The sequence below is a fragment of the Netta rufina genome, assembly GCF_964035555.1.
Source record: "Netta rufina genome assembly, chromosome: 6".
Taxonomy (NCBI): domain Eukaryota; kingdom Metazoa; phylum Chordata; class Aves; order Anseriformes; family Anatidae; genus Netta; species Netta rufina.
The window spans coordinates 9,849,562-9,874,979 of NC_140129.1; the positions used below are offsets into that span (position 1 = coordinate 9,849,562).

Below are 25,418 nucleotides of genomic sequence, written 5' to 3' on the forward strand. Positions count from 1 at the left end.
TGAGTGATCATTCATCCTAACTGCCTAAGGAGGAAGTTTTTTTTTTTGCCAGCCAGATTTCTGCTTCCTAACACTATCCATCTCACAGTCATGTTCTTTGAATTTAATGGCATTATTCCTGTTACAACAAGTACAGATGTTGAAGTGGTAATATTAACTGTTCAGCAGTACTAGATACCAAGAACAATGAATTCATGCACTAGTATTTTTTTAACAGTGCCCAGCACTGTTCAGCAATCACTGATAATTCTCAGGGATGTAAATGACCCAGCGTACAAATTCTTTATGTAAAACTGAAATGTTTTTATTTTGATTCTTTAAGGTCCGTGCAGAAAAATATCGAGCAACAGCAGGATTACTCTGGGACAATTTTCAAACTCAGGGTTTGAATAGCAATCTGAATGATTGCTACTTATCTGTAATATGTAATATTTGTATTCTCGTCCTTTGTCACCTTGAATGGGGAATGAAGTTTGCCTTTGCAGGAAACTGCACAACATACTCGGAGTGATCATAAATATCAAGCAGAAAAATGCATAATGTGATGTGATGCACAAGTGATTGAACAAGTAGCATGCTGCGCGTGATGTGTTAATTGTCCCACTAACAAATGCCCAAACTCCAAGCAAAGATGAATGAGTAGACAGATGGACAGAAAGGTAGGAAAGGATATGCAGCACTTACCTAACATCCCGTCCCCTGCTGTCTTTAACGCCTGTGTTGTGCCTTGAGCAGTTTTGGAAGAATCCAAGTGTCTTTCGTTATCAAGTATGTCAGATGTCTCCCCATTGGTAGCTACGTCAGAGTCTGGGATTATTCCATGTTTCTACGGAGAAGCAAAAGCAATGCTTTAAAGCCTGCTGCTCGATCAGATGTTCTTGTCTTTGACATTCTGAATAAACAATCGCTTCAATCACTCCATTAAAAATGGCTGGAAGTCAGAAAATAGCACAGAATATTACAGTTCTCTGATTAGCCAGCATCACAGAAAGCATGTGATACCAGCTCTTTTTGTTTATTTTTAAACTTAAATCTGCTGCTTAAAGTGTTCCTCAGAGATGCATCTCCTATAAAAGCAACAATTTAATACTGAATATTGTGGTCTATACTAAGAGCTCACAGTCGATCGATATTAGGGTGAAGGACTATCAGAAAATTCCCGAACTGGTAACTTAGGAAAATAGAGTCCTTGGTACTGAGCTGAATTCATTTTTCTGCAAAAACGTACAGGAGGTAAAAGTCAGCAGTTAAATACAAGTTTTTCTTATTCCTCTTGCATACCTTCAGTTGCTCCTTCAGCACAACCACTTCATCTCTAAGGTCATCCCGCTCACTCCTTAGGGAATCAAAGAAATCTTTCTGCCTCTCTAACGCCTGAGTTCCCAACACAAACAGAGGGAGAGGAGATGTGAAGAAAGGAAGGAAGACAAGTAAAGAGCATGAAAAGCAAGTGTCAACAAGAATGAGCAGATTTAAGATATTCAGAGATTCATGGAAGTGGCATGTGTGAAAAAGGTAAAGTCCACAGATTAAAGAATTGAGTTTACATACACACAGATAAGCCTCAAATCCAAGAAATTCACAGCTTATTCAATAATCAGGCAGTCCCAGGAATTCCTAATGAAGACACTCAAAGTCCGAGCCTTCACAAAAAATCCTTCAAAGGAGGATTCACTTTCCATTCTTATCTGCTGGATGAGCTAATTCATATCCAACATACATGCTGAAGTAGTACACAGTAGTACACAAGTCCCACGTGCTAACAGAAGAGCATGAAAGCAGGCCTGACATTTTAATAGTCTATTATGGGTTGTTAATTTCATGGGTTACTGTGATAGGTGCAGCACATTCAATTAACCAGAAAACTGCCAATAAGCTATCTTTAAACTCTGGGATGTACCATGTGCAAGTGCAAATGTTAGTACTGAACCCCCTGATATTTCTCTATAAAGGCACAATAACTAAAAATCACACACTTTAGCTTCAAATTGCTGCAAGTTACTGGACATCACAAACACGTATGAACTGCCAGATTTCTTTCCCCTTCTAAATTCAGAAAGTCTTCAGTGTTTGTTGTTGAAAAGAAAGCCATGCTTTTCTTTAAGAGTGGGTTTGCATTTGGCTTTGACAGGAGGTGGTGGGAAAGGATGAGAAACAAGGGAACGTTAGAGACTTTCATCCCCAAAGGCCACAAAGAGCTCTGTTACTTCTTAATCACACTCCGGTTTCTGCTCAGTCTGCAGATTAAATCTGAATAAGCAAAAAGTCAGTGCTGATGGAATTGCATTATAAATAGCACTTCCTTTCTCAATATGGCATACACAAACGGAGCACCACAGCAGATAAATTATCCCAGGTTTTGAAATCTGACCAGCTGCTAGGTTTTTCTTGGATTTTCTAATATTGAACAAAGACAAAGTTTACTATTTGCTAGTTCACTGGCAATATACTAAGACAGCCACACCAAGCAAAGCCACTGAGGAGGATTTTCTTCGTGAGGTTTTACAAAAGCAGTATCAGCTCAAGAACACAACGCCATTCTGAACACATTTCAGGAGTTGACAGTCCTACCCCTATTTTTTTGTCTTTCCACTCTATTGTCTCCTGAAGATCAGAAATTTCCCTGACATAGCTCTGCTGTTTCTGTTGCAGCTGTTGGATTTCCTGAGAGACGGGAGCAAAAGAAGAAGACAGAAAGCAGGTAACAGGTTAACAAAGATGGTCAAGATTGCAGTGATGCCAAAGAATGAAAAAAGTCAGGTGCTGAAGTAAAAGGTTATCTACTTACACAATTTCATGGTTTCTGACATCTCAGCTAAATCTACACTTCTGAAGACGATCTTACTATTCAAAGATGACTTAAAAAGTTAGATAGTTCCATGTTTCCTCTACATCTCCACTAACAGCTGTCAAAAACAGCTTATTTCATGTTATGGACAATGAAAAAAGGAAATCTATCTTCAGATAATACTTTTGAAAGTCTTATTTCTGTTAGTCAGTTCTAAACCTGTTTGGCCTGAAACACGAGTATTTCTTCAGGTGAGAAATTTGAGTAGGGAATAAAATTCTCTGTGCCTCACCTTCTACACACCTAACTGGGAACACACCAATCAAAGAAGTCATTAAACAACAACAACAACAAAAAGGTGAAGTTACTTACTGCAAGCATTTCTTCTCTTTGCTTCAAAGCCTCTTTAACTTCCATGAACTGAAACTGCAATATGCTATGAGCATGCTTCTCTCTCTCAAATTCCTGTGAATGAAATATTCATGAGGTTTTTATTGATCAGAAATAGCATCCAAGAAAAACAGAAGAAATTAAGTCCTAGCACAAAGAAAATGCTTGCCACAATTCAATTCCTGAATATGCTTCTAATCACAATCCCAAAAGAATACTTTTTTTTTTTTTTTTTTTTTTTTAAGTCTGTTTTGTCGTTTTTCCAAGAAATTATTATTCCACCAAATATGGAAGTGACAGCCTTCATGTAGGCAGTTTCACAATTTGAGCAGCAGGCTGCCAGTGAGTGGCTTATACACCCAAGTCCTAGTGACTTCACAAAAGAATGGATGGGAATGCAACCTGCCCTTTTGACACAATGCACTAAACAAGTCAGGTAGAAACGAAGGAGTTAGACAAAAAAACACTACCAAATCTTCCAGGAACCGTGTGTTTGACAGTGTGCTATAGTGAAATGTCCCCAAGCTAAAGAGCTGATTCTGAGAAGCTAGTAGGCCACAGTTTTAACACCAACTCACTAGGTGTTAGAGAAGTTGAATTCACATAAAACAATTCAGCACTCAGCCACATAGCTCCCTGAACTATGTAAGCTGCACAACTCTCTTCTGAAGGGAGCTTCATGCATTAAAATACTCTGGAAGTAAAAAAAAAAAGAATCCTCCAGAAGTCACTCTGAACAAAACCTTTGAATTCACTTCAAAGATGGAATGTCAAAGGACATATGATACTATCAGTATATCCTTACCATATAAAACATTTTTTTACTTCTTCAGAAATTGCTTTATAAAACAGACATTTCATGAAAAAGTCTGTTTGTATGACCACAAACACATAGCATGCTGCTACTCCACTCACTTTAACAGATCTAAACCAAAAACATATTAAAAATCTTGAAGAGTAATTTGGCTGTCTCCTCCCAAAGGTGTTTGCCCCCCTCCCCAAATCCTTCACAGTTAAATAACATGCCACAGCTAAATACCTACTTTACTTTTTTCTTCATATTGCCTCCTGGATTCTGCCAGCTGTTCTTCTAACTCTAACAGGGCATCCTTCAGGGTATCTACTTGGTACATGAAATTTGTTTTTTCATTGTCTAGTTGAGCATTTGACACCATAGCCTTTTTATATTTCTCTTCAACTTCGGCTAAAGAGTCCTGCAAAGAATAAACATCCACAGTCAGAGGTCAGTCACACACACTCTGCCAGCCAAGACCTTGAACAAGAAAACGAAGTGCTAAACCACAAACTTCCTGAGCGCTCCTGCTGAAACCGGTGCTAATCACGCGCAGGAGAGCCTTACCAAATGTCCCAAGGTGAGAATAACCTCCCTTGTGTTTCCACAAGCCTTCTGGTAGCAAACAAGAAACCTTACCTTTGGATGGATAAAATGCTTCCTGTTCTCTGCCGCTTCAGCTCCTGCTTTCTCAGGGTTTTCTTCCTTCTCCCTCCTCCCCCTGCCCCTGCACATTGGCAGCTCAAAGCAGCTGCTGAAGATGACAAGTTGGATTTTTTTTTTTTTTAAAGGTAAACTGGCCTTGATTTAAGATCAGTTTAGGTAGTGCAGCATTAATGAGCTAGGCTTTAACCTAAGGTGGTTTAGCAGCCAGCTCACACAGATTTCAGGGATCCTTTCAGTGTGAGGTAGGAGACACTAAATACACTAACTCAGGAATTAGGATTTGCAGTGAAAGCTGCAGTTTTTGTGACTTGATGCATCATTTTTCATTAGGTTTCCTATATTGCATTCCCTCTTTACAAATTCACTCTAAGAAACAACTCCCATTGCCTTGTAAACCCTCCCCATCCATGTGAAACAAATATAAGATAGCGAGAGGTTTGTAACAACAATGACAAAAAGCTCTGGCTCATCTTCCATGCCATGCAGTCAAACTTGCAGTGTTTGATTTTAAACCAGAAATAAAGGATGTACGTAGGCAAAACAGTGCAAATATGCAGACATGTTGATATTTCAGTTCACACATCAAGCAGTTTCTCTTGGGACTTCAGTAATATTAGAATGATGCACAGAGTAGAGGTGAGATTCATATAATTCCCTTTCCAGTCCATAAACAGAACAGGGGATGAGACTGATGAAATGATCACAGAAATTAAGCCTGAATTGGTTTAGTTTGTTTTCGATTGACAAATAAGAGAATTTGTCTTCAGAGCCGTATAAATTCATGTTCTTAAACACAAATTGTGTTTTGGTGCACTTTCCAGCCTAAGTATTAGTAATATTAAGCACAGGAAAGCGGTCAGAATTTGGCACCAGTAGTGGGATTAAATATCAGAAACGAGCTGGAAAGGAAGTATATGCAAATAAGAAGTTAACTCCTTCAGCATGCTGAGTTTTGTTTTATTAGCATCAGGTTCCATCACAGCACTGAGCTATCCCTGGACATTAAGCACACTCTTTTATACCAAACCAAAGCCAGAATTAAAGACCACCTTTGTAACACAGTGGGGCTTAGGTACAAACCACCACAAAAAGGCAGTTTAAGGTATGCAGACCTACTTTTTTTTTTATGTAGTGTGACTATTTTGCTACATCTGCTACGCACTGATCAGGGAAAAAAACAACAGGCTTTACAGAAAAAAGGACAAATTACTCTTCTTTCCATTCACAACTCATAAGATGGCAGTAACTGCACCTGTTGCAGCACTAAGCTGATGACAAACACAATAATTCACACCAATAAATGTTGTACTACATGCTTGGTGTCTATCTATAGCTTTGCAAAGTTAACTTTTCCAAAAATGTTAATGCTAATGCTGTTCCTCACTTAGCACATGATGTTATGCTGATGTATGACACCAAAATTCATGTATGGCTTTGTGGAAGTGCTAAGTGCTTCCCTCCTGCCAGCTGCTGTGAGCACTGGTTGGCTTTTCATGTGATGCGTTTTGTTACACAACATTTTATTACAAGTATTGAGGGTCTTTTCTGTGATCTAAAGATGAAATCCAAATGCCAGTCAGTGCTGCACATGTTCAACTTTCCAAAGGCACGCCAGACCTTTTCAAATGAAAATGTAAGCAGAACATCTGAGCTTTTAAAGTTGTATGATTTTTCATGGCATTGTAGGCCACGTGTTTTATTTTGTCTTCCAATTCTGGGAGGTTTCCTTACAAAGCAATTTAAAAGATAGCAATTTTAATTTGCTATCAAACAATTACCTTCTCAAAACAGCAAGACAGACATGCAAGAGTAATCAGCCGTCCTTCAGTCCACACTTGGAAGCACTGCTCACCACCTTCAGACACCAGGACAGCTACTTTTTCAGCTAATGAAATGTTTCCACACAGTTTACAACCACCCCCAGAAGAAAAGCATGCAAGGTCAGTTCTAGGTCTCACACTGGCTCTGTGAATGTTTAGCTGGTGTTAATTACCACACTTCCACTCTGCAGTGAAGCAGTACCTTCATTTCTTTCAGTCCCTGCATGTATCTGCCTTCTACATCCTGAATCTGGTCCTTTAACTCATAGATATCCTGAGAGAAACGGTGAGAAAGGTGAATGATGTCACTGAAACTAAGGGGCAGAAGTACAACTGATACGGAATTATTCATATTTGAGGCTCTCATTTAAATATTTATATCACACGGGTTAAGCAGTCTGATCCCAATCTGAAGCCTTGCCAGATGATGAAATTTCTTGGACAGAAGTTTAAAAAATGCCATAGTTAAAAGATTCCTAACAGTTTGTGCTGGTTTTAAGAACCTCACCTTTATTTCTCTAATTGACGCCTCCGTATCTGCTGAGATGGACGTATCCCCGCTGCCTCTTCGTGAAGATGTCCCACCTAGAGAAGCTAACGTAGCTGCTGATAAACTCGAGACGGTTCGTGCTCCCTAGAATTACAGAGTTTAAAATGGTTGTAATTTTTTTTCCTAGATATATGGATTTAAAAAAATAATTACACATAACATAGACTGTTGACCTACTGATATAGACAAATGACAAAACATTAATTGTGTTCCTGGGAGTTACGATATTTCTGTGTTAGCTTCAGCAGTCCCAAATTAAAACATGAGGAAAACCGCTAACAGCAATTGTTATCTAGGCATCTAACACAACCAGGGGCAAGTCTGTGGCTTTTAGGTCATCCTAATTCCTAGTTGGCCTCTGGTGCCACAGAAAACATTAGAATTCAGTATTAACAACAAACCCAGAGGAACGGGAGCTGTTGTTGCTCTGCTCCTGCAAACTCCTCAGCAAGGGAAGGCTTAACAGAAAAGAACCCTTGCACTTCCAAATCATACAAGCTTGATTAAATAACCTCTTAGGAAGAAGAATCAGAAGATCAAGATTCACCAAGGGAAACTAATGAGAAAAATCAGATGTAAACACTTACCTTTGTAACAGCAGTTTGCACAGCTTAGATTTAAGTATTAATTCTAAATTAGATAAAATCTTTAGGGGCTTAGTATCATCTTGCCAGATATTTTTAAGAACTTGCATTATTATATTTTGTGGATGTTTTTTACTAGTCTTCAAACTCTTCTTGCTTTCATTTGTATTTTTTTTACTCTGCAGCAGTAGCTACACTGTTTTTAGAGAACTGAGGGTTCTGTGTGAAGCCAGTTTCCCACTTAATGCAGTATCACTTTGTGTTTTTTTTATTTGTACACAATATTACAATTAAATTCTACAAACAAAACCAGTATTCTCATGGCTTAGTCTAAAGCAACTTCAGTCAAGTGCTGCTGAATGTCAGTTATAACTTCTGAACGCACACACACACACACATATGTTTAAAGTTCAGTAAATGCAGTAGTAGAAGGTCTGATAATTCAAAGTTTTGCTCCCACAGTAGGCTTCCTAAAAGATTTCTGTAAATTCACAGCAAGTTCTACCTACCTTAAAAAAAAATAAAAAAAATCAGAGTAATTCACAAGATCCTTCTTACCTTCTCGAAGTCTTTTTCTGGCCTTTCCTCGATCTGTAAAACAGAGGTTCAGAAGGAATCGTTAGATAACAAAGGACAGGAGAAGGTACAATGATATCAGAAGGGGAATTCCTAAAACCTTTCAGAGACTTTTCATTAGCAATCTCTATGTGCTCAAAAAGCAGCCAGCAATGTCCTGGCTAGCACTTCAGGGCATAAGCCAGGACGAATCACCACGAGTTCCCAAGCAGTACATCGCTCCCTGGAATATATGCATTGATGAAAACCTACGAGGTCTGTAAGATAAGACAGAGGAACACATTTTTCCTTATCTACATCACAGTATTTCAACGTTAAGACAACAGTTATCTGTAGGTTATCAATGAAGGCATATAAATCCTACGTGGATGTGAATGCAAACCTCCAAATCTTTTCCTCTACATGAGAACAACTGTATGCTATCTTTTTATTTATTTTTTTAATTTAATTTTTTTTTGAAAACTTAAAACCATGCCTCAAAAGAACTCGAAATAGCAATTTACTCAAGTAGAGAGATCATACCATTGTTTAATTGAAGGCTGCAGAGATTTCCAGACCAAGACACCTTCTTGAAGCTGCAGTTTTAGGGCCCTTAAATAAAATCAGCTACCTCTGAAACCTACCAGCAGCTCCTTCCCCCGTTCACAAAAGCAAAGCGTCAAGTTCAGTTTGAAGGACCATACTGAACCTGCACTGCTCCCAAAAGGAGAAGAAAAAAACTATGAAAAATGAAGTCTAAAGCTTAAGACTTCCACTGAGTGTTCTCTTCTCGTGTCAAAGAGCGACTGACTTCAAGCAAAGAGCCCAGCAAGGCTGAGGCTGCAGAAACTGACCCTGAAGCCTCTATGTGGGACCGGTGCAAAGTCTAAATAAACAGCCAGTCTGTGACTTCGGCACTTCCCTGGAATTTACTGATTCAGAAGCTGGATCCTGTGCTAACACTGGCCAAGGAGAAATAAATCAGAGCCAAAGTGGGATTTAGGAGTACAGAAAGTTACCACGAAGCAAGACAACTTCAGTGCTCAGAAGAGAGAGCAAAAACCACACGCAACCTGGGCATCCCTTCAAGATGTTTTCACAAAACACTTTTAAAAAACAAAAGGCTTACCCAGATTGAAAGCCTAAGAGCTAAGAAGAACAGTGGTTGTGAAACGACTGAAAAACCAACACGGATCTGCTCCAGAGGAAGGCAGGGCACTGCTGAGGTTAAGTTAACACATTTCATTTGAAAGAACACTCAGAAACCTCCATCTCTTTCCAATCAGTTAACATTCATCATTTTTTTTTCCCCTTTGAATTCTACAGAGCAATGTGTGGATGACCCTACTTGTCGTGTGTCACACTGCCCACAGGACCCTATTATTTCATGCCAGACAGCTCCGCGGGGTGGATTTGGCAGCCTTCGGGCCCTGCCAAACACCAGGTGGCTGTTTTAACAAGAAAGTTGTGGCAGTGCAAACATTGGTGTGTTACTACAGAGCAGTGTACACACACACACACACACACACACAGGCCTTTATATCCAGGAATTTATGCCCAGCCTTTTGCAAAGCCTGTGTTATGGGTTTAGGGCACAACTGCAAATACTTGCCTTCAATGATTTGTGGAATGTAGATGGAAAAATGTTTTTGATGGAGAACAAATCTTGATATTATTTTAATTATCCATCACCTGAGTTAGAAAAAAGCTTCCATTTACAACAGGGAAAACATTAAAGTTACTGTTACATTACCACGCCTGTGAAGCCTGCTGCACCTTCACTGCAAAACAACCCCTAGAAGTTCCGAGGATGCAATCATTCAAAGGTATTAAGTGACTTTTAAAATTGGTGTGGTTTCAAAAAAATTCTAGGAGGTTTCATTTTCCCTGGTGATGCTCTGCTACACGCATCTATTTGGTGCCACGCAACACCCAGGGCATTTCATTTTCTTCTCAGAGGAAGAACCACTGGCGATTTCTTTCAATGCTGATGTTTAAAAAATTGATCTGTTTTATATGAATGTTTTATACAGCTTTCATTCTGCTCTTTTTAGGATTAATGTAGTGATAGCATCGCTCCACTGAAGACAGAAATCGTGCTCTCTTTTTCAGCCACCAGAGGGAACCCCAGGTTTTCAGCCTTCAGCCACTCTCCGAGGAGCCCTGTGGCAGATGATCCAGCAAGAAATCAAAGAAAGTTCACGAAGAAATGTTTATTTTTATTTGAAGCCACACAAAATTACGGTCCAAAATGTTTACCTTCCGTACAAACATGCAATAAAGAATATTATGGCAATTACACTGAGAATAACCTCTCTGCTCTCATGGTACTAAGCGTAGCCCTTCATTCGTTTTCCGTGTCAAACTCTAAAAGACTAACAGAATACTTGCTAGAAGAGGAGAAATGAAGAGTAATTCAGCTAATGATACACAACCTTTAATTTAGAGAACATCGTCCTTCTGCATTACCTTCTTCCTTGCCAACAATGTGGGCACTTGGTACTTTGGTATATAAAAACAAAAGAAAAGGATGCAATTTTCAGAGGATCTCCAGCACACACAGCTTCGTTTTGGCAAGGGGACTAGGTTGCTCTTTGTAAAAATAACTACAATGGGATGAGTTCAGCCTCTTCTGAAAGTTTTTCAGGCTAAAAGCCGAGCCACGCTGCCGTCACGTCAGCACTATCAGAGGCTTACCGCAGCTGGAAACTTAACAAGAGCAGAATAATCCTACAAGTCTATATAAGGCTCTATCGCCTATTTTTTCTAGATAATAAAAACATTTTAGCACAATGTTTTAAAAAGTATTTCTCCCTCCTCCACGGGCAGGTTAACCCTTGAGGCTCTTTGCCACCAGGGGATTATCCAGGTCACAATCCGACTCGAACACCTCCTGCAAAGTCCTGACACCCCGGGACAGTTCTGCATCGCATTCCAGCTGCATCCAGGAGAGAAAAAACATGAATCTTGAAGTCAAAGCAAGAGTCAGGACTCTAGAACACGTTGTCTAGCTTCCAGCCTCCTAAAGCAAGCTCGAGAGAAGCTAAATACGAGATTGCTGCTGCTGTGCGTGCTCCAGTACTGGAACAACGTCAGTGCGTGGCTGCCGCTGTTCAGCTGCAGCGAGGATCTTGCTCAGAAAAGCAAGGTCTTTCTTGTGACATCCATTTAAGATCGTTTCCTGCTCTTGAAATGAAAACTTAGCCCACACCAAAGGCAAGTTATTGCAGTGGGTAGTGCTGAGCAGAGGCTGGTATCTGCAGGGATGGGAACTAAAAAAGCAGCACCGCAGGCAGCCCACACAATCACAGCTTTAGCCCTTCGGTCGGCTCAGCTGGGGCACCCAGCAGCACAGGGCTCCTGCGTGCTCTCCCAGTCACAAGAGCCACCTTCACACCAGCAATAAGCCTTTAAAATCCTCCCTCCAGTGCTACAGGACACAAGCCTCATGTAAATCTTTACATTCTGGCTCTATCTCAAATACAGAAATGCTTGCTTTTTGCTACCAGCTTATTGATTTGAGGAAAAAAACCTCCAGCAGTTCGCATTAAAAAGCTCATCTCAGTAGCTCAGGCACAAAGTTCACCTCCACCTGTACAGGAGGGACTGATGCTGTTCTCAGTAGTCCTGAGATCTGCATTTAATAGCAAGTATAATGCTTAAATATTAAACTTGACTCATCCATGTATCTGCTATAGGTGCAAAGGCAGCAGACAGCAATTACTGGTGGGAATAATGGGAAAAATATTCAGGCACTGCATCAAAAATCAAATGTCAAAGTTGAGGCAGGTGTATTTACATCTTGTGTTTAAGCATCTTCCTGGCCTTTGCTGTGCTACGAACAGCACAGCCAGGAACACAAGTCAGCAAAGCTGTGTGCAGCAGGTAGGACTCCTGCTCATAAAAAATGACAGAGGGAGAAGCAGTTCCGAAAAAAAAAGATTTAAGGGCTGGAGTGACAGGATATCACAGGCTTTAATTTAGAAAGTTAGGCTGACAAGTTCTCTGTTCTGTTCATCCAATTTCTCACGACAGTTAATCAAGCTAGGGAACTGTTTGGTTTTGGTTTCATTTGTCCCATAGCACCCAAAACCACAAGAAAATCATTAACTTTCAGTGTTAAGCACTCCTAATTTTTATTACAGTACACAGAGTTTTTTTAAACTATCAAGTGACATAAGCTTGCTGGGAATCCAGCTTTTTCAACCCAACAGATACTCCCCTTTCCTTCCTCCTCCGCCAGCCCTTTAAGAAGTAAACTTGGAGTCAACTCTCTAAGTGTGTAAATGCCAGAGCATATATAAAGCAGAACCACGAAAGCATATGGCTTGATATATCAAGGGAGGGAACAGCTCATTTTTATGGGCTGGCGATAATTAAATACTGCTACAGACCCAAACAATCACATTTTTCCGCTCAGAAGTTACCGTGGTTGCCCAAGGAGGTCTTTATTCTTCTAGGCAACCCGAGCAGATGACATTTTGGGACCGTGCGAGTGGCAGCGACACACTGCTAAGCCAGCTGAGAAGACAGGGCTCAATTTCAGCACCCCGCCGCCAAGCCCGAGCACACCACTGGGCCGAGGCACTGCTTAACGTAGGTGGAATAAATAAAAATGGGAGTCAGGAGGTGCTGCAGTGACCTAGTGCACTAACTCGGAGGTGGCTTTGCAGTGAAGCTGTGGTGGCTGTAGGGTACCAGGTTCATTCTGCAGGAGGTGGCTCGGTGTCCCTACAGCCCTGTACCTTCGGGAGGATTGATGTCCCTGCAGCCCTGTGCCTTTCAGACCTGCTGACGTTAACGCTCTGCCGTGCTGACACAGCCGGCCTTCCCCACCCACGTGCGTGCAGCCAGGCCAAGTCGTAAGCAGAGAACGAGAGGACAAAATCCCCTACAGCTCCCAGAAGGGGTGAGCTACGTTTTGTTCTCACCACAAGCAACCTGCACTCATGACTCAGGCTGAGCGCAAAACACACGCAGTGGAAGCCAGTGTTAATGTAAAGGTACCCAAGCCTTACGCTTCAAGGTTTTTAATGAAATAAACCCCTGGTTATCCTAATTATTTTTTGCCTTGGGGATAACTGAAATTCAGTTTGCAAGGCCATTTAGGAAGAACTTCCATGTTCTGCCTTGCGGTACAGCTGAAGATACAGACTGCAAGAACTCAGAGCTCCCTCAGACTCGGGGACTAATTAAAATATTGATTTATTTTTATCTCACCAGCTGCCACACGTTACCTGATAAAAATCAGGAAGAAAAAAATATTAAAAAGCAGATGTACCCTTGCCTTTAAGGAAGACGTCTGCACTTTTCTATCGGTTCCATTTGCTTTTGCTCAACCCAGTTTATTCAGCATCTTTCTCCCCCAGAAAGACGGGGCTCACTCGATGAGCTGAAGGCTTCCCTGCGCCCTGCCTGATGACAAACGTGATGGAGGACATCAGATACGAACTGCAGACCGGGTGTTCCTGCAGAGGAACGCTCTGGATTTCCACGCTGCACCTTACCTTGCTGCATGCTGCCGTAGCTTCGGGTATCCAGATATTCCTCTTTAATTACTCCTCAAGGCACCATTTACAGCACTTAAGTTCCAGCCCCTCAGCAAAGCAAGCAGTGCAGTGGGATGTTATGACTAAAGAGGCGCTTTGTGCGTGTTAATTTATGGTATCGCCCTCTCCATCTTGGTATAGACCAGTTTACTGTAAGCTTTTTTACTGTGCCTGGTAAGCTGCAATCCAACAAACACGCTCAGGTCCAGCCTCCGGATAGCCCTGCAGCAACACCACCACACCAAAATACTGCTGAACGGAGAGAAACCTGAAGGCTGCAGGGAGATTTAGGGCTTCCCGATTTTCATAGCCAAGTGACATAGAGCACTACCCATCAACAGTGTGCAAACTTTTGCGTAAATTTCTACACAAATACCTGTGTTTTTACAGTAGAGGTACAATCCAGGTTCGTGTGACTGCTAATTTTTTAATTATTTTTTGAAATTTCTCATCTTGTTCATCCTTCGGTGTCCCTAGCATAGCCTAGATAGCCCAATTAATACAGGCAGAAACAGTCTTATGAGCGACAGTGACCTCTTTGTACAGAAAAGACCTTGAAGAAGAGAAATTAAGCAGTGTAGGAACAAAAGAAAATAGAGGAGCTCACCACAGGACTGGCTCGAGCAGAGCTGGCTCTTGAGGATGCCCGAGATCCTGACCCAAGGTAGCAGCTGTACTCTGAAGGCTGCCGCAGGTGAACCAGGAACAGCAAGCAGAGAAGAGAGAAAAGAATTAGGATTGGGAAAGGAAGCAAGAGAGGATTGCATCTGAAGTTAGTTACGAAAACGGTTACATGCAGCTGAACAAAGGAAGAGCAGTTAAAGGTCAGAGAACAGACACTTCAGATGTTATTTTAAAAAATAAGGCAAGCAGTACTTCTAGTTGATGAACCCAGTAAAGAGCTTTGATTTAATATAAGACATGGCAGAACACAAAGTAATTTTTATTTAAATATCTTAAGACAGCAGTCACAAATCAGAAACCTCTCAATTGCTACACAAAAGGCTCGATCCTACCACTCTGCAGGAGCGTCGAGGCTCTCTGGTGAGCCTTCTTCAACATTGCACACACAAAAGAAATCTATGCTCCAAAAGCCAAAGCCAAAACCACCTCATCTACGTGGTGCTTAGAGTCCAAACAGAGCCCATCTCAGAGGCTGAACGCCCTCCTGACCGTGCAGCACCTGCAGCTCCCCTCTGCTGCCATTTTAAGCCTTTCAGGCCAGTATCCGAGCAGCTGAGCTGGGGCTGACAAGGGCAAGGAACGCGTACACACTGCTCTGCTTCCTGAGGTCACAACGCCGTGGCAGCAGAGAAGGGAAATGAAAGTTTAAAGCATCAGAGACACGGCCCTGGGACTTAGCGTGGCAGTAGGTTTAGAACCACTCCCTGCGTGTTCACAGGCCTCGGAGCAGCAGCTTTGCACTCAACCTTGTACTGAAACATATTTTATAGAAAAATGCAGGAGCTTGTATGAAGTTTGATTCATTCAGAGCAGACATGAGTTAAAGAAGCCACTGGATGTTTACCAGACAGGTTATTTTACCTATTAGTACTACCTCAAGACAGTTGTGACCAGAGCCTTTGCAAAGGGCCTCGTTGGTGCACCAAAACTTGTGCAGAACCTGGCACGGAGACAAGGAAGGAGGCAGCTCGGGGCCAGGAGCAAGCACGAGGAACTCCTCAGCAGCTTCAGCTGTGTTGCTGAGACCTCGGTGAGCTTATTTCAGTCATTTGTGTCTGGGATATGAGAACACTGCAATCTGAAGACCTCTCTGACTGTTTATATGTGTGTACTCTTACCCTTTTTTTCGGGTTTCTTCCATTGAGCTACGTGACCGCTGTGGGAATCCCCCAAAACTCCCCAGCTGCCCCGAGACACCCAGGTCCCCACCAGCTACTCGAGGACTGATTTCAGTGATTGTAACCACGCTAAGAAAGTGGCTCATATAAATGAAAATTAAGCTTGCAGTACCAATAAGTGGTACAAGAGGAAGCAGGACATAACCCCGGCTCCAGTGCAGCCACCAGCTCGGTTCCTGCCACTGGAACAGGCCGGAGGGTGACCCAGCCCCGTCCTCAGCTGTCCTGCATCCACTGACATCAGCTCCTCAGCTGCTGAGCTTCACGTCGGAGCTGAGAATAAGCAAAATTTGGCACTACATCCTGCAAGTCACCCCTTTTTTCCAAATCAGAGCCAATTCAACTCAAAGCCCCTCCTTGCCCCCTTCAAAGCCACGAGCTTTTGACCTTACAAAGCCACAGTTGTGACGAGGCCGTTCCCTTGGAGGCAAAAACCTCATGGTCCAGCTCTTCCTCGGGCAGGCACCAGACACTGGAAGAGGCTGCGCCGTGCCTGGGCTCCCGAGCATCCTTTCTGCAGCCTTCGCTGCTCAGATCACTGACAGGGGCTGGGAAAAAGCCTTCAAACAGCTCTCGGGCTCAGAGCCCGCTGTAAATGATTTCTCCCCAAAGCAGAAGCGAATCGTCTGGGCCTCTGAGAGACTTGTGGAAAACACGGGAAGACAGCCCGTACAAACAGAGGATTACAACCAGCTCGGCGCGGCGTTAACCAGCAAATTCACGGGACTGCAGGCTGCCAGAGCAGCCCAAACAGATAACTATCAATGGGTTTCACAAGACAGCCAGAAACACAAACGAGGCACTGCTGGGAACCAAAAAGCCACGCGAAGCTTGAGGGCAGCAGCAGGATGCACGGCACAGCTCAGGAACCTGGGGCTCAGGGAGCGTTCTTCAAAGTTGGTTTCCTCCTCCACCATAATTTTTTTTTTTTTAAATTATTATTTTTACATTAAATTAACATCACTGCTTTGTTCTGAGGGCTTTTTGCTGTTTGGGTCTTGGTGGTTCATTTTACATCCCTCTGGGATATAAAGCCCAGTGACAAGAGCAAGCCGGCCGTACGCTCACACGGCTCCTGCGCTTCACGTTAATGAAGTGGCGCTGGGGAACCCCTTCCTTTTTTAACCTACATAAATCCCCCTCTGCAGAAGACAAAGTCACAGAGAGGGAAGGGACTTTCCGGGCTCTTTCTAAAGTATTTTATCAGGAAATGAAGCGAAAAGGCAGAGCTGAGCTGCCCTGGCTGCAGGGGCTGGGCTCTGCCTGTGCCACCCGGAGCCAGTCTCGGAGAGGTGTGGGTCAGGATTTAGGATTTGATGGTAACAGTGCTCGTTCCTACAGCAGGCTACGATCTGTCACAGGCCATCTGAAATGCCCTCAGCCCAGAAAAAGTCTGCGTTCTGGTAAAAACGGGTTAATGGAGGACAGAGACACGACAACAGGGAAATGCAGAAAACAGCTTACAGCACGAGAACTAGAGGCACTATACCGACGGCTCCCACTGTAAACGCTCTCGTCATACACAGACGCCTACAACCAAAAGACAGAGTCAGAGCAGGAGCGGAAGGCCTACTTTCGGGTTTTGCAAACTCACAAGGTGCAGGGCACGGGGAAACGAAGGGCACGGGCAAGTACGGGGACGTCGCCCACACGCAAGCACGAGCAGCATGCAAGTGAAGAACTCGTGGAACTGAAGTCAGCGAGCCGGGGAGCTGTGCCAGGCACATGCAAACCCCCCGTGCCCCCCACCCATCGCCCCCTCATGCATTTCCAGCAGCTCCCCCACTCGCCGCTTCAACTGGTAACCTTCCCTCCAACCAAAACAGCAACATCAATTCTTAAATGGCTGAAGCGGGTTTGATTTGCGTTTCTGGGGCTTGTAAAATGTGAGAAAAACTTATGCCAGATGAACCCCACTTTGTAGCCAATTTCCCCAATTAATCTAAAGGGAGGAAGGTGCATGATGCATATTCCCAGACAGCCGCCCGCCTCCAGTTTACCCTGCGAGTGTCTGGCTCGGGAAACACAGAGGGAGGAGGAAATTCTGCCCTTAAGTGGCGAGAATTGAAACGAGCTTCTCTCGGCTTTGAAGTTTGCACAAGAACAGTGGAATTTGGAAGTTTTGAAGCAGACTGTTGTCAGCAGGAAGAATTGATGTTGCCTCTCTCTGGCCTGCTCCTGCTTGCGCCGGGTAGTATGCCAACACAAAGATGAAGGTCTCCATCCAAAGAGAGGTCAGCAGGAGCACCACACACCCCCGGGCACTGCTTGCACAACGCCAACAGGGGTCAAAGGAAAGGGTCAGCAAGCCCCCGTCTGTACAAACAGCATGGCACGCGTGCACTCGGGTGGATCAGACAGGAGGCACCAGTGTGGAAAACATGGGTCCAACGAGAACGACAGAGGTTACAACGAAGGCATGGCTGAAGGCGAGCAGCTTCAGCGCTTGTGTTTAGAGCAGGAGCACCACAAACCCTGTAACTTCTGGCTGGCAGGGCATCGCTGTACAGCAAGGAGGGCTGAGGAAGACAAGCACAAAACTGTTTTTTTGCAAAGAAAATGGAACAGAAAACAGGAGGCCTAGAGCAGAATTAACAAGCCTGGCAGAAGACTAGGATTAAAACACTGCAGCAGAAGGAAACCCGGTATAAAGAATGTTAGTCAGCTGTGCCATAAAGGCATTAGATCTCATCTCGCACAGACTAAGAATACCAAGCAGACGTGTGTTTCCTACAGGAAGGGAGGACACCAGGGTATACAGAAACACAAGAGCTTGATTTCATTGTAGGTTAAGTTGTTATCATCTCCGACACATTTGTGTGCAGCAGACAGGGTGTTTCTCCTCACTTCAACCAAGGGCAGAAAAAGAGCTACGTGCACAGATGGAAAGGTTTAAAGATACACACTTTAAAGATCACCTCTTGCAGATTTTGTTATTAAACCAAAGGGCAGAGAAGACCCAAGTTGCTCCGGACCAAGTGACGGATACTCAGCTCAGCACACCACACCCCAAGTGATTTGTTAGTGCTCATCTCTTGCACAATGCAGGGATTCAGCTCGGAAAGCACACACGGTGCTGTAAGTAGGTGCAGGCAATACTCCAGCAGCAGTGCCCAGCTTGTACGGGCACGTTCCCACAAGCCACCCCAATCCCATGCCAGTGGGGACTCCATGGTGAGCCTGGGGACACCACAGACCCGGTGACACCATGGGTCCAAGGTCCCCTGTCCCACCAGGCAGGACAGGTTGCACGGGCCCCAGCCATGTGCAGAGGACAATCCAACCTCTATGGGGACTTCAAAGCTTTGGGGTTTTCATCCAGCTGTGACTTGCTTGCTCGTCCTATCTTAAAGGCCTTAAGCTTGCCTGGCAGGCAAGGTGAGCAGAGCAGTTGCCCCAGATCGAATAAGGAACTTGCGTCAATTTAGATTTCCCTTATTTTTTTCCAGCCCAATTTATTTAGGCCAAAAGCAAGCAAAGTAACTGCAGGAAAGGGAGGAGCACCAAAGGAAAACTGTCTGCCCATTTGTAAATGGCTTTCCATTACTCGCTCCAACCTTAAACAAAAGGTCTTCTTCAGTTTGGGGATTTCTTTTTTTTTTTTGGTTGTTGAAGTTTTGCTAAGAAGAGCTATGAAGACTCTTGACAACTGGTCCAGATTTGCTCCTAACTACGAGAGGTTGTATTATCCAAATGAAATCACAACAAGAAGTCCAGGCCAAGCAAAACCAGGGGGCAACAGACCAAATTTCCATTTTGGGAGGAAGGCTGAGATGTGGAAGCATAGCCAGGGTTGTGGAGGCCCAGGTCGGGATAGTAGGAAGCCTGCATTGACAACAAGCAAAAAAAAATCAGAACTCAGTAACACGAAGGGCTTCAACCTCCTTTAAGTGGGGAGCAAAAAGTACATGAGGAGCTTATAAACAGCAAGAAGTCAGTCCTCACTGATGCAAGAAGAAGATAAATGCATTAAGGAAATTGCATTAAAGGTATGAGGACATGTGAAAAGCACGTGCCCTTTCCATTTGTACAGCAGAGATTTCTTTACAACAGACAGAGCCTTCCTCCAGCCCTACAGCACCTTATGCACAGGATACCTGGCTGATTTGTCTTCCATTGAAGGGTTCAAAGCCTCGAGCTCCTTCCTCCCTCCCACCACTGCAGCCCCTAAGACAACGTGCTGTAAGGGGATGGTTTGGGGGCTTATAAGATGGGCCATGTTCTCCAAAACATGGATGGAGCTCGTTGTGAGTTGAGCCAAGTGGAGGGGTGTTTAGCAGCATACTTCCAACGCCTGTTTGACTTCCAGTGCCTGTCTGACACCACCTGTTTTTACAAGGCACTGGGAACGTTATCTGTCAGGCATCATTCATTCTGGATGCACCATACCTAAAAAAATAGCAGGTTTCTGCTTTACAGGATTTTTTTAGGCAGCAATATGCCATGAACAACTTACATTGCCTTAAACATCCATTTTTAAGGTGCACAGATATTCACATTTGCAAACCAAGGACTGTTTTCGGTGAGCCCTGACCGACCCCAGCAGCAGTACTGGAGACAAAGCAGACATCAGCTCTGCTTCCAAACGTGGGAACTGCAGCAAGCTAAAGAAACCTCTTCCCTCTTGCTGCTGGATGTCTGTCACTGCTGGCAAACAGATGTGTGGATTAAACGCTACACCTGCAGGTGAACAGGGAGGACGGGTAACTGGCCAGCCTCGAAAAGCTAAATCTCTTCCTACCCCATTATTCTTCCTGCAGAGCAAGGCTTTCACTCAGAAGAAATCTGAGCACGTTGTCCTGAGCTTAAAGAAATGATTTTCATTCCTGCCTAGCGAGCCTGTAACCTATGCACAGGGTGTTGTTCACTTCCAAGGAATGAACCCGCCATCCTGCAAGCCCTGGGTACAAAGGCAGCCCGATTGCCAGGCACACGTTGCTCCATTTTCCTAGAAGGTTGGGAACAGCAGTGACAGCAGGCTCAGCAATTCCCAGACTCTGAAGCTCTGCCTCTTCTCAGCTTTTCTGTTGTCACTACGTCAATCTTCAGTTAGGTCTGGGGCTTTTGGAGAGAGCAGTCCTAAAGGTGAATGTCAGCCAGACCAGCAACATCTGGTTTGGGATTTCCAGCTATTCCAAGTCACCTCTAAACTCTTGTTCACCTTCTAAATGAAGATTAATCTGAAATACACTTAGTAATGAAAACAAGGAGCTAACGATGCTGCCATAATTCTGCTCTACGTACAGTTAAGCCTCCACGCTTCAAACCCTAATGCCGAGAGGATTTTAAATTATTTCAGTGGAAAGCAACCCACTTCTTTTCCCTGGATGACTTTCCTACAGACATTTTGCTCTTGAGCAGGACACAGAGCTCTGGAGTATGTCACCAAGGAGTAAGAGCACCGTTTGTCAGAAGCACTGCAGAATAAAGTTCCTTCAACTCAAACAGGTCAGCAAGAGTGCCAACAGCAGGACACGCTGCTTTCTTAAGAGCTTAAGCAACACTATTTCATTTTCTCTCAGCCACATGCACAAGCTAAATGCACAAAACCGTATGGAAGCACAAGCTAAGTGGCCATAAAGCACACGGTCCCGTTTCACTATTTATACAAGTGCCCGTGTAACTTCACCAAGCAACCCACTGAAACCTGCTGAGACACTTAGCTAAAGGAAGTCTTATAAAAGCAGTTTATTTCCCCCTGAACACCGAGCTTCAGTCTGCATACCCTTAATATTGCTTTAAAAGCCTTGATAACGTAAAGATCAACAGGCTCCGTACTGTAGCCAGGCAAAAAGCCCAGCGCAGTTCCCCTTCCTGCACCCAAAGGGGCTCTGCTTGGAACAGCACCTTGAAGGGTTTAGCCCATCAGCTGACATTTGACAGAGCAGGACAATCAGTCCCTGTAATTGCCACAAAACCCTTGTGCTGGAACAGAAGGGAACGCCGTGAGCCATGGGCGTGCACACAACGGAGTTAATCATTAAGCTTTTGTCACGGGAATATTTCTGGAAATGAAGCCCATCAGCGGTGCACAGCTAAGCAGGAACACCACCACTGGCTGGCCACCTCCGGGGGAGCTGCCAGAAACCCTAGAATGAGGTTTATAAAGGAAAAAAAAAAGTATTGTGTTAAGCAAACTTCACATAAACAACATGAATTTGGGGAAAATGTTAAAGCCCAAGTGCTCTGTGCATGCGCAGTACTCCCCGTGGCTTGGGAGCCCCAGTGCTGGAGCACGATTTGGGCATGTTGCAGGAGCTGGGAAAGTCACAGCACACGGAAACCCTCTGTGCCAGGGTCATATATTCAAAATATTGAAATATTGCTGGCAATCACATTTGGGTGAGGCTGAACTGTGACACGTTAGGCAATGCCAGCTTCCAAGTCCTATTTGTGCCAAACTCAGACACTTCCCGCCCTACTCATGGCCTAATTTTGCTGGTTTTTATTTTTAAAACAGCTTCTTCCTGCACCTCTGTGCCTGCAATTGCAAAAGCCACAACACGCAAGACAGGCAAAACCTGCTTTACCACAGAAAAGAATTTGCTAATTAGATTTAATCCCATTAAACAGCACGATAGATTGTATAGCAACAGAAATCAGCTACTAACCCTGCTAGATTTTCTACTCTGGGACGATCCGTACGCGTCTTCCTCATAACCATTAGTCTGTCGTGGAAAGAAAGGAAAAGGAAAAAAAAAAGAGAAGAGAAAACTGATGCAGACCCCAAAGCCAGGTTTTTGTGATAACCATCGTTTACGAGGGGCAAAGGCAGGGACAGAGCTTTTCAAAGATACACCAGGAACAGGAGAAGTACAGATCTAGGTCATGCTTTCAAACACGAGGATATGAACATTTGTGTCTGTCGCTATCTGTAAGCCAGCCAAAAATGTCAAGGATACTCCTGCTTGCCTTTTTTGACCCTTTTCTTTCTTCTTGTTAAGACAAACTTCTGCTTCCCTTGTTATTACGGCTCTGTAACACCTGTACCTCTTCAAACTCTTTGGGGAAGGGAACGCAGGATGAAAAGGGAACACTAGGGATGAGAGGATAATAAAATACATTTAAAACTGTAGTTACTAATACCTCTGGCAGCTGAGCAACTCGAAAGCATCAGATTATAGCTAAAAACTTAATTTTAAGCTTACAGGATAAAGAAACTCAGTTTAGGAGATACATGATGCTACGTGAAATCTCTTTTTAGCTTTCCCAAATCACATCAAAATTAACCCCAGCCAGGGGGGTTAATTTTCCATCTGCCACGTGCCAGCATTTTGTATGGCAACCCACAGACCACCAAGGGGTTTTAGTTGGTTCAGCTGTCCCCTGCCACGCTCAGCAGCCTGTTTTGTTGTCATATGTGAGTTTTCTCTGAACACAGAAGACACAAACGTGCTCAGGAGGAGTGATTTACAAGCAGGGCTGGGTATTTCAAGTCAATAAGAGCAGGGCAGCAGGTTGGGCATAAAAAAAAAATCAATACAACACAGATTGTTCTTAGTCTGGAAACACGTTTGAAGAAGTGATTATAGACCCAAAATACCTCAACAGATAGCATTAAGAGCTCAGATTTCTCAGCCAAGTCCCCATGCTGGTATCACTAAACAACAAAACCTGGTTTATTGAACATTAAAAATTTGCAAGTTCTCCGTGATGTTGTGTTTTCTTTGTTTAAAGTGGAAATTTGATTGGAATTTCTATTCCAAGTTAAACTTGAGTCTAAATTGTATTGCATTGCTGAAATGAAAGCCCACTAAGCCAATTATGAGCCAATTTTCAAGCAATACGTATAAATCATATGCTACACAGTGGCTTTCGTGAAAGAATTAAACAAGTTTAGAAAGCCCCTGAGATGCAAGCTCATAAGACAAGGTCTGGGCAAAGCTTAGGATTCTCCACTGAAATGCAATGTTGGTATCACAAATGGAGGGCCACTGCCCAGTTTCCATCTTTCAACAGTCTGGAAACACTACCAGCCATCCTACACAGCCTTTTCTGGCTTTATTACCTTCTTCAGGCTCCACCAATCTGTCTAATGCTTTCCTAAAAATGGTTAAAACAGTGCCTCAGGAGCTGAAGGCAAGGATCCCAGCCCCACGTGGGCTGATGACCACCGGCGTTCCTTTTGTTACTACACCGAGGAATGAAGTTCATCTTTTTTTTCAACAAGGCAATCTTGACCAAATGTAACCTCTTGGATCATTATCTGAATGACTGCTATGCATAACTCCCTAGTTAACATTAGGGTATTTAATTCCCCAGTTCATAAGATGTTTCTCATTTATTCCTACCATTCTTCACTTTTGGCAAGTTGTCTCCCACTCGCCATCGGTATTTTTTTATCCCAGCCTTGCAGGAAGCCCCCTTTACTCCCTGAATGTAGACAAGCAGGCACTACGGACTCCCAGAGAACTGATTTCCCCTTTAAAACTCCACGATGCTGTCTTAGAAGAGATCAGAGGAGATCCCTTCCAGCTGTCACTGTTTTCAACGGGATTATTTTTCAACTAACTGCATTTCTTTTACAAGAACTTGGTCTTGGCAAACATTTTGCTCAAGAATGTTAGGCAGAAGCATACCAAAAGCCTTGCAGTCACGTTGTAGTCTCATCCAGCGCTCTTCCTTTATGCCCTTAGATAATTCCCTTGCTTAGGGAAATTATGTTGAATTGACACGATTCATTTTTCACAAATCCAGGTTAAGTGCCTACCACTTCATGAGACACTTCTAAACATATCTAATTTAATTTGCCCTATTATCCTTTACATTTTAAACTGAAACTCCACAGTTCAGGTCATTTCCTTTATTTCCTTCGCCACTATGACCACTGTCCCCTCCTCTCCAGCTCAGATTTTTGAAGGCAAATGCTCCAGATGTAGCATTTCAGACAAGCTCTGCAAGGTGAGCTTTATCAGATCTTGCTAACCTTTGTACTATGCTATACTAACATGCTAAATATCTGATCAGAACCTTTATGAAGACCGAAACAAATAGGGTGGCAAACTGGGGAGGCCGAAATATTCTGTTTTATTTGTTGTCATTTCAGAACTATGCAACCGGCCCTACTAAATGTGCATTTGACCCTACTAAATGTGCAGTGCTTTAGGTGCAGCTGCCAGTACGGTACTGCTGGTACAAAGAATTACCTTCAGATTGCCTTAGAAACTCTAGTGCTGCTCACCAACCTACAATAAGCTAAGGAAGTGTCAAAGTGTCTCTGCACTGAAGGAAAGCATGTAATTACAGTAATTGCCCTTGGAAACAGGCAGCTGAATTCTCTTGGTATTTCATCATCTCAGCAGACAGCACCTACCTGGCTGAAAGCGCTGCCGCTCGCCATGTGCTGTGCTGAACAGTTAACATCCCGATCTGAAAGGCGCTCCGAGATCTGTTCTGACACAAGGCGCTACTGACGGTGAGACAAAGGCAGCATTTAAGCAAGCTGCCTCAGCCTCCTGAATATCGTTTCCTCAGTTCAAGCTTCAGCACTCCTACCAGACGTAGCATACGTCGAATCTGAAAACGTGCTCTTGAAGTATTGCTGAACTACTAGTTACACAAATGTTGCTATAAATCAGGGCTAACCTCTTACTTTGAGCCATGAAAAACATTACTACTCCTTAGATGAAAAGATGCAGCCTCTATTATATGTATTTTTCTAGCAATATTACTTATTTCAGTGCTATGTTAAAGCTCGAGTTTGGTTTTGAGTTTTCCAAGAGGCTCTTTAGGTACAACACCAAGATCAGTGTTCGGCTTATGCTACATTTTGTGGATAAAGAGATTCTTGGTATTCATGCAGACCCAACCAGGCCTTGAGTTACACCGTATCCTTGACATTAGGCTGGGGAGCTCTAAGAG

At 43.5% G+C, this 25,418-nt stretch overlaps 1 protein-coding gene across 11 annotated transcripts in view; it reads right to left on the minus strand.

Moving 5' to 3' along the window:
- Positions 1-25,418, minus strand: part of LRRFIP1 (LRR binding FLII interacting protein 1) — a 100,331-nt gene that overhangs the window by 16,236 nt on the left and 58,677 nt on the right. For 9 of the 11 annotated variants that reach the window (XM_084289221.1, XM_084289220.1, XM_084289222.1 and 6 more), the window contains exons 9-20: positions 22,169-22,225; positions 19,302-19,382; positions 17,022-17,087; positions 14,303-14,380; positions 8,150-8,182; positions 6,966-7,091; positions 6,660-6,731; positions 4,222-4,392; positions 3,161-3,253; positions 2,572-2,664; positions 1,282-1,374; positions 685-826 (exon numbers count right to left, since the gene is read on the minus strand). In XM_084289221.1, coding sequence (XP_084145347.1) covers positions 685-826; positions 1,282-1,374; positions 2,572-2,664; positions 3,161-3,253; positions 4,222-4,392; positions 6,660-6,731; positions 6,966-7,091; positions 8,150-8,182; positions 14,303-14,380; positions 17,022-17,087; positions 19,302-19,382; positions 22,169-22,225 — 1,105 coding nt within the window. The remainder of the gene's footprint in view (positions 1-684; positions 827-1,281; positions 1,375-2,571; positions 2,665-3,160; positions 3,254-4,221; positions 4,393-6,659; positions 6,732-6,965; positions 7,092-8,149; positions 8,183-14,302; positions 14,381-17,021; positions 17,088-19,301; positions 19,383-22,168; positions 22,226-25,418) is intronic. The other 2 variants (XM_084289224.1, XM_084289227.1) reach the window with 2 other exon arrangements.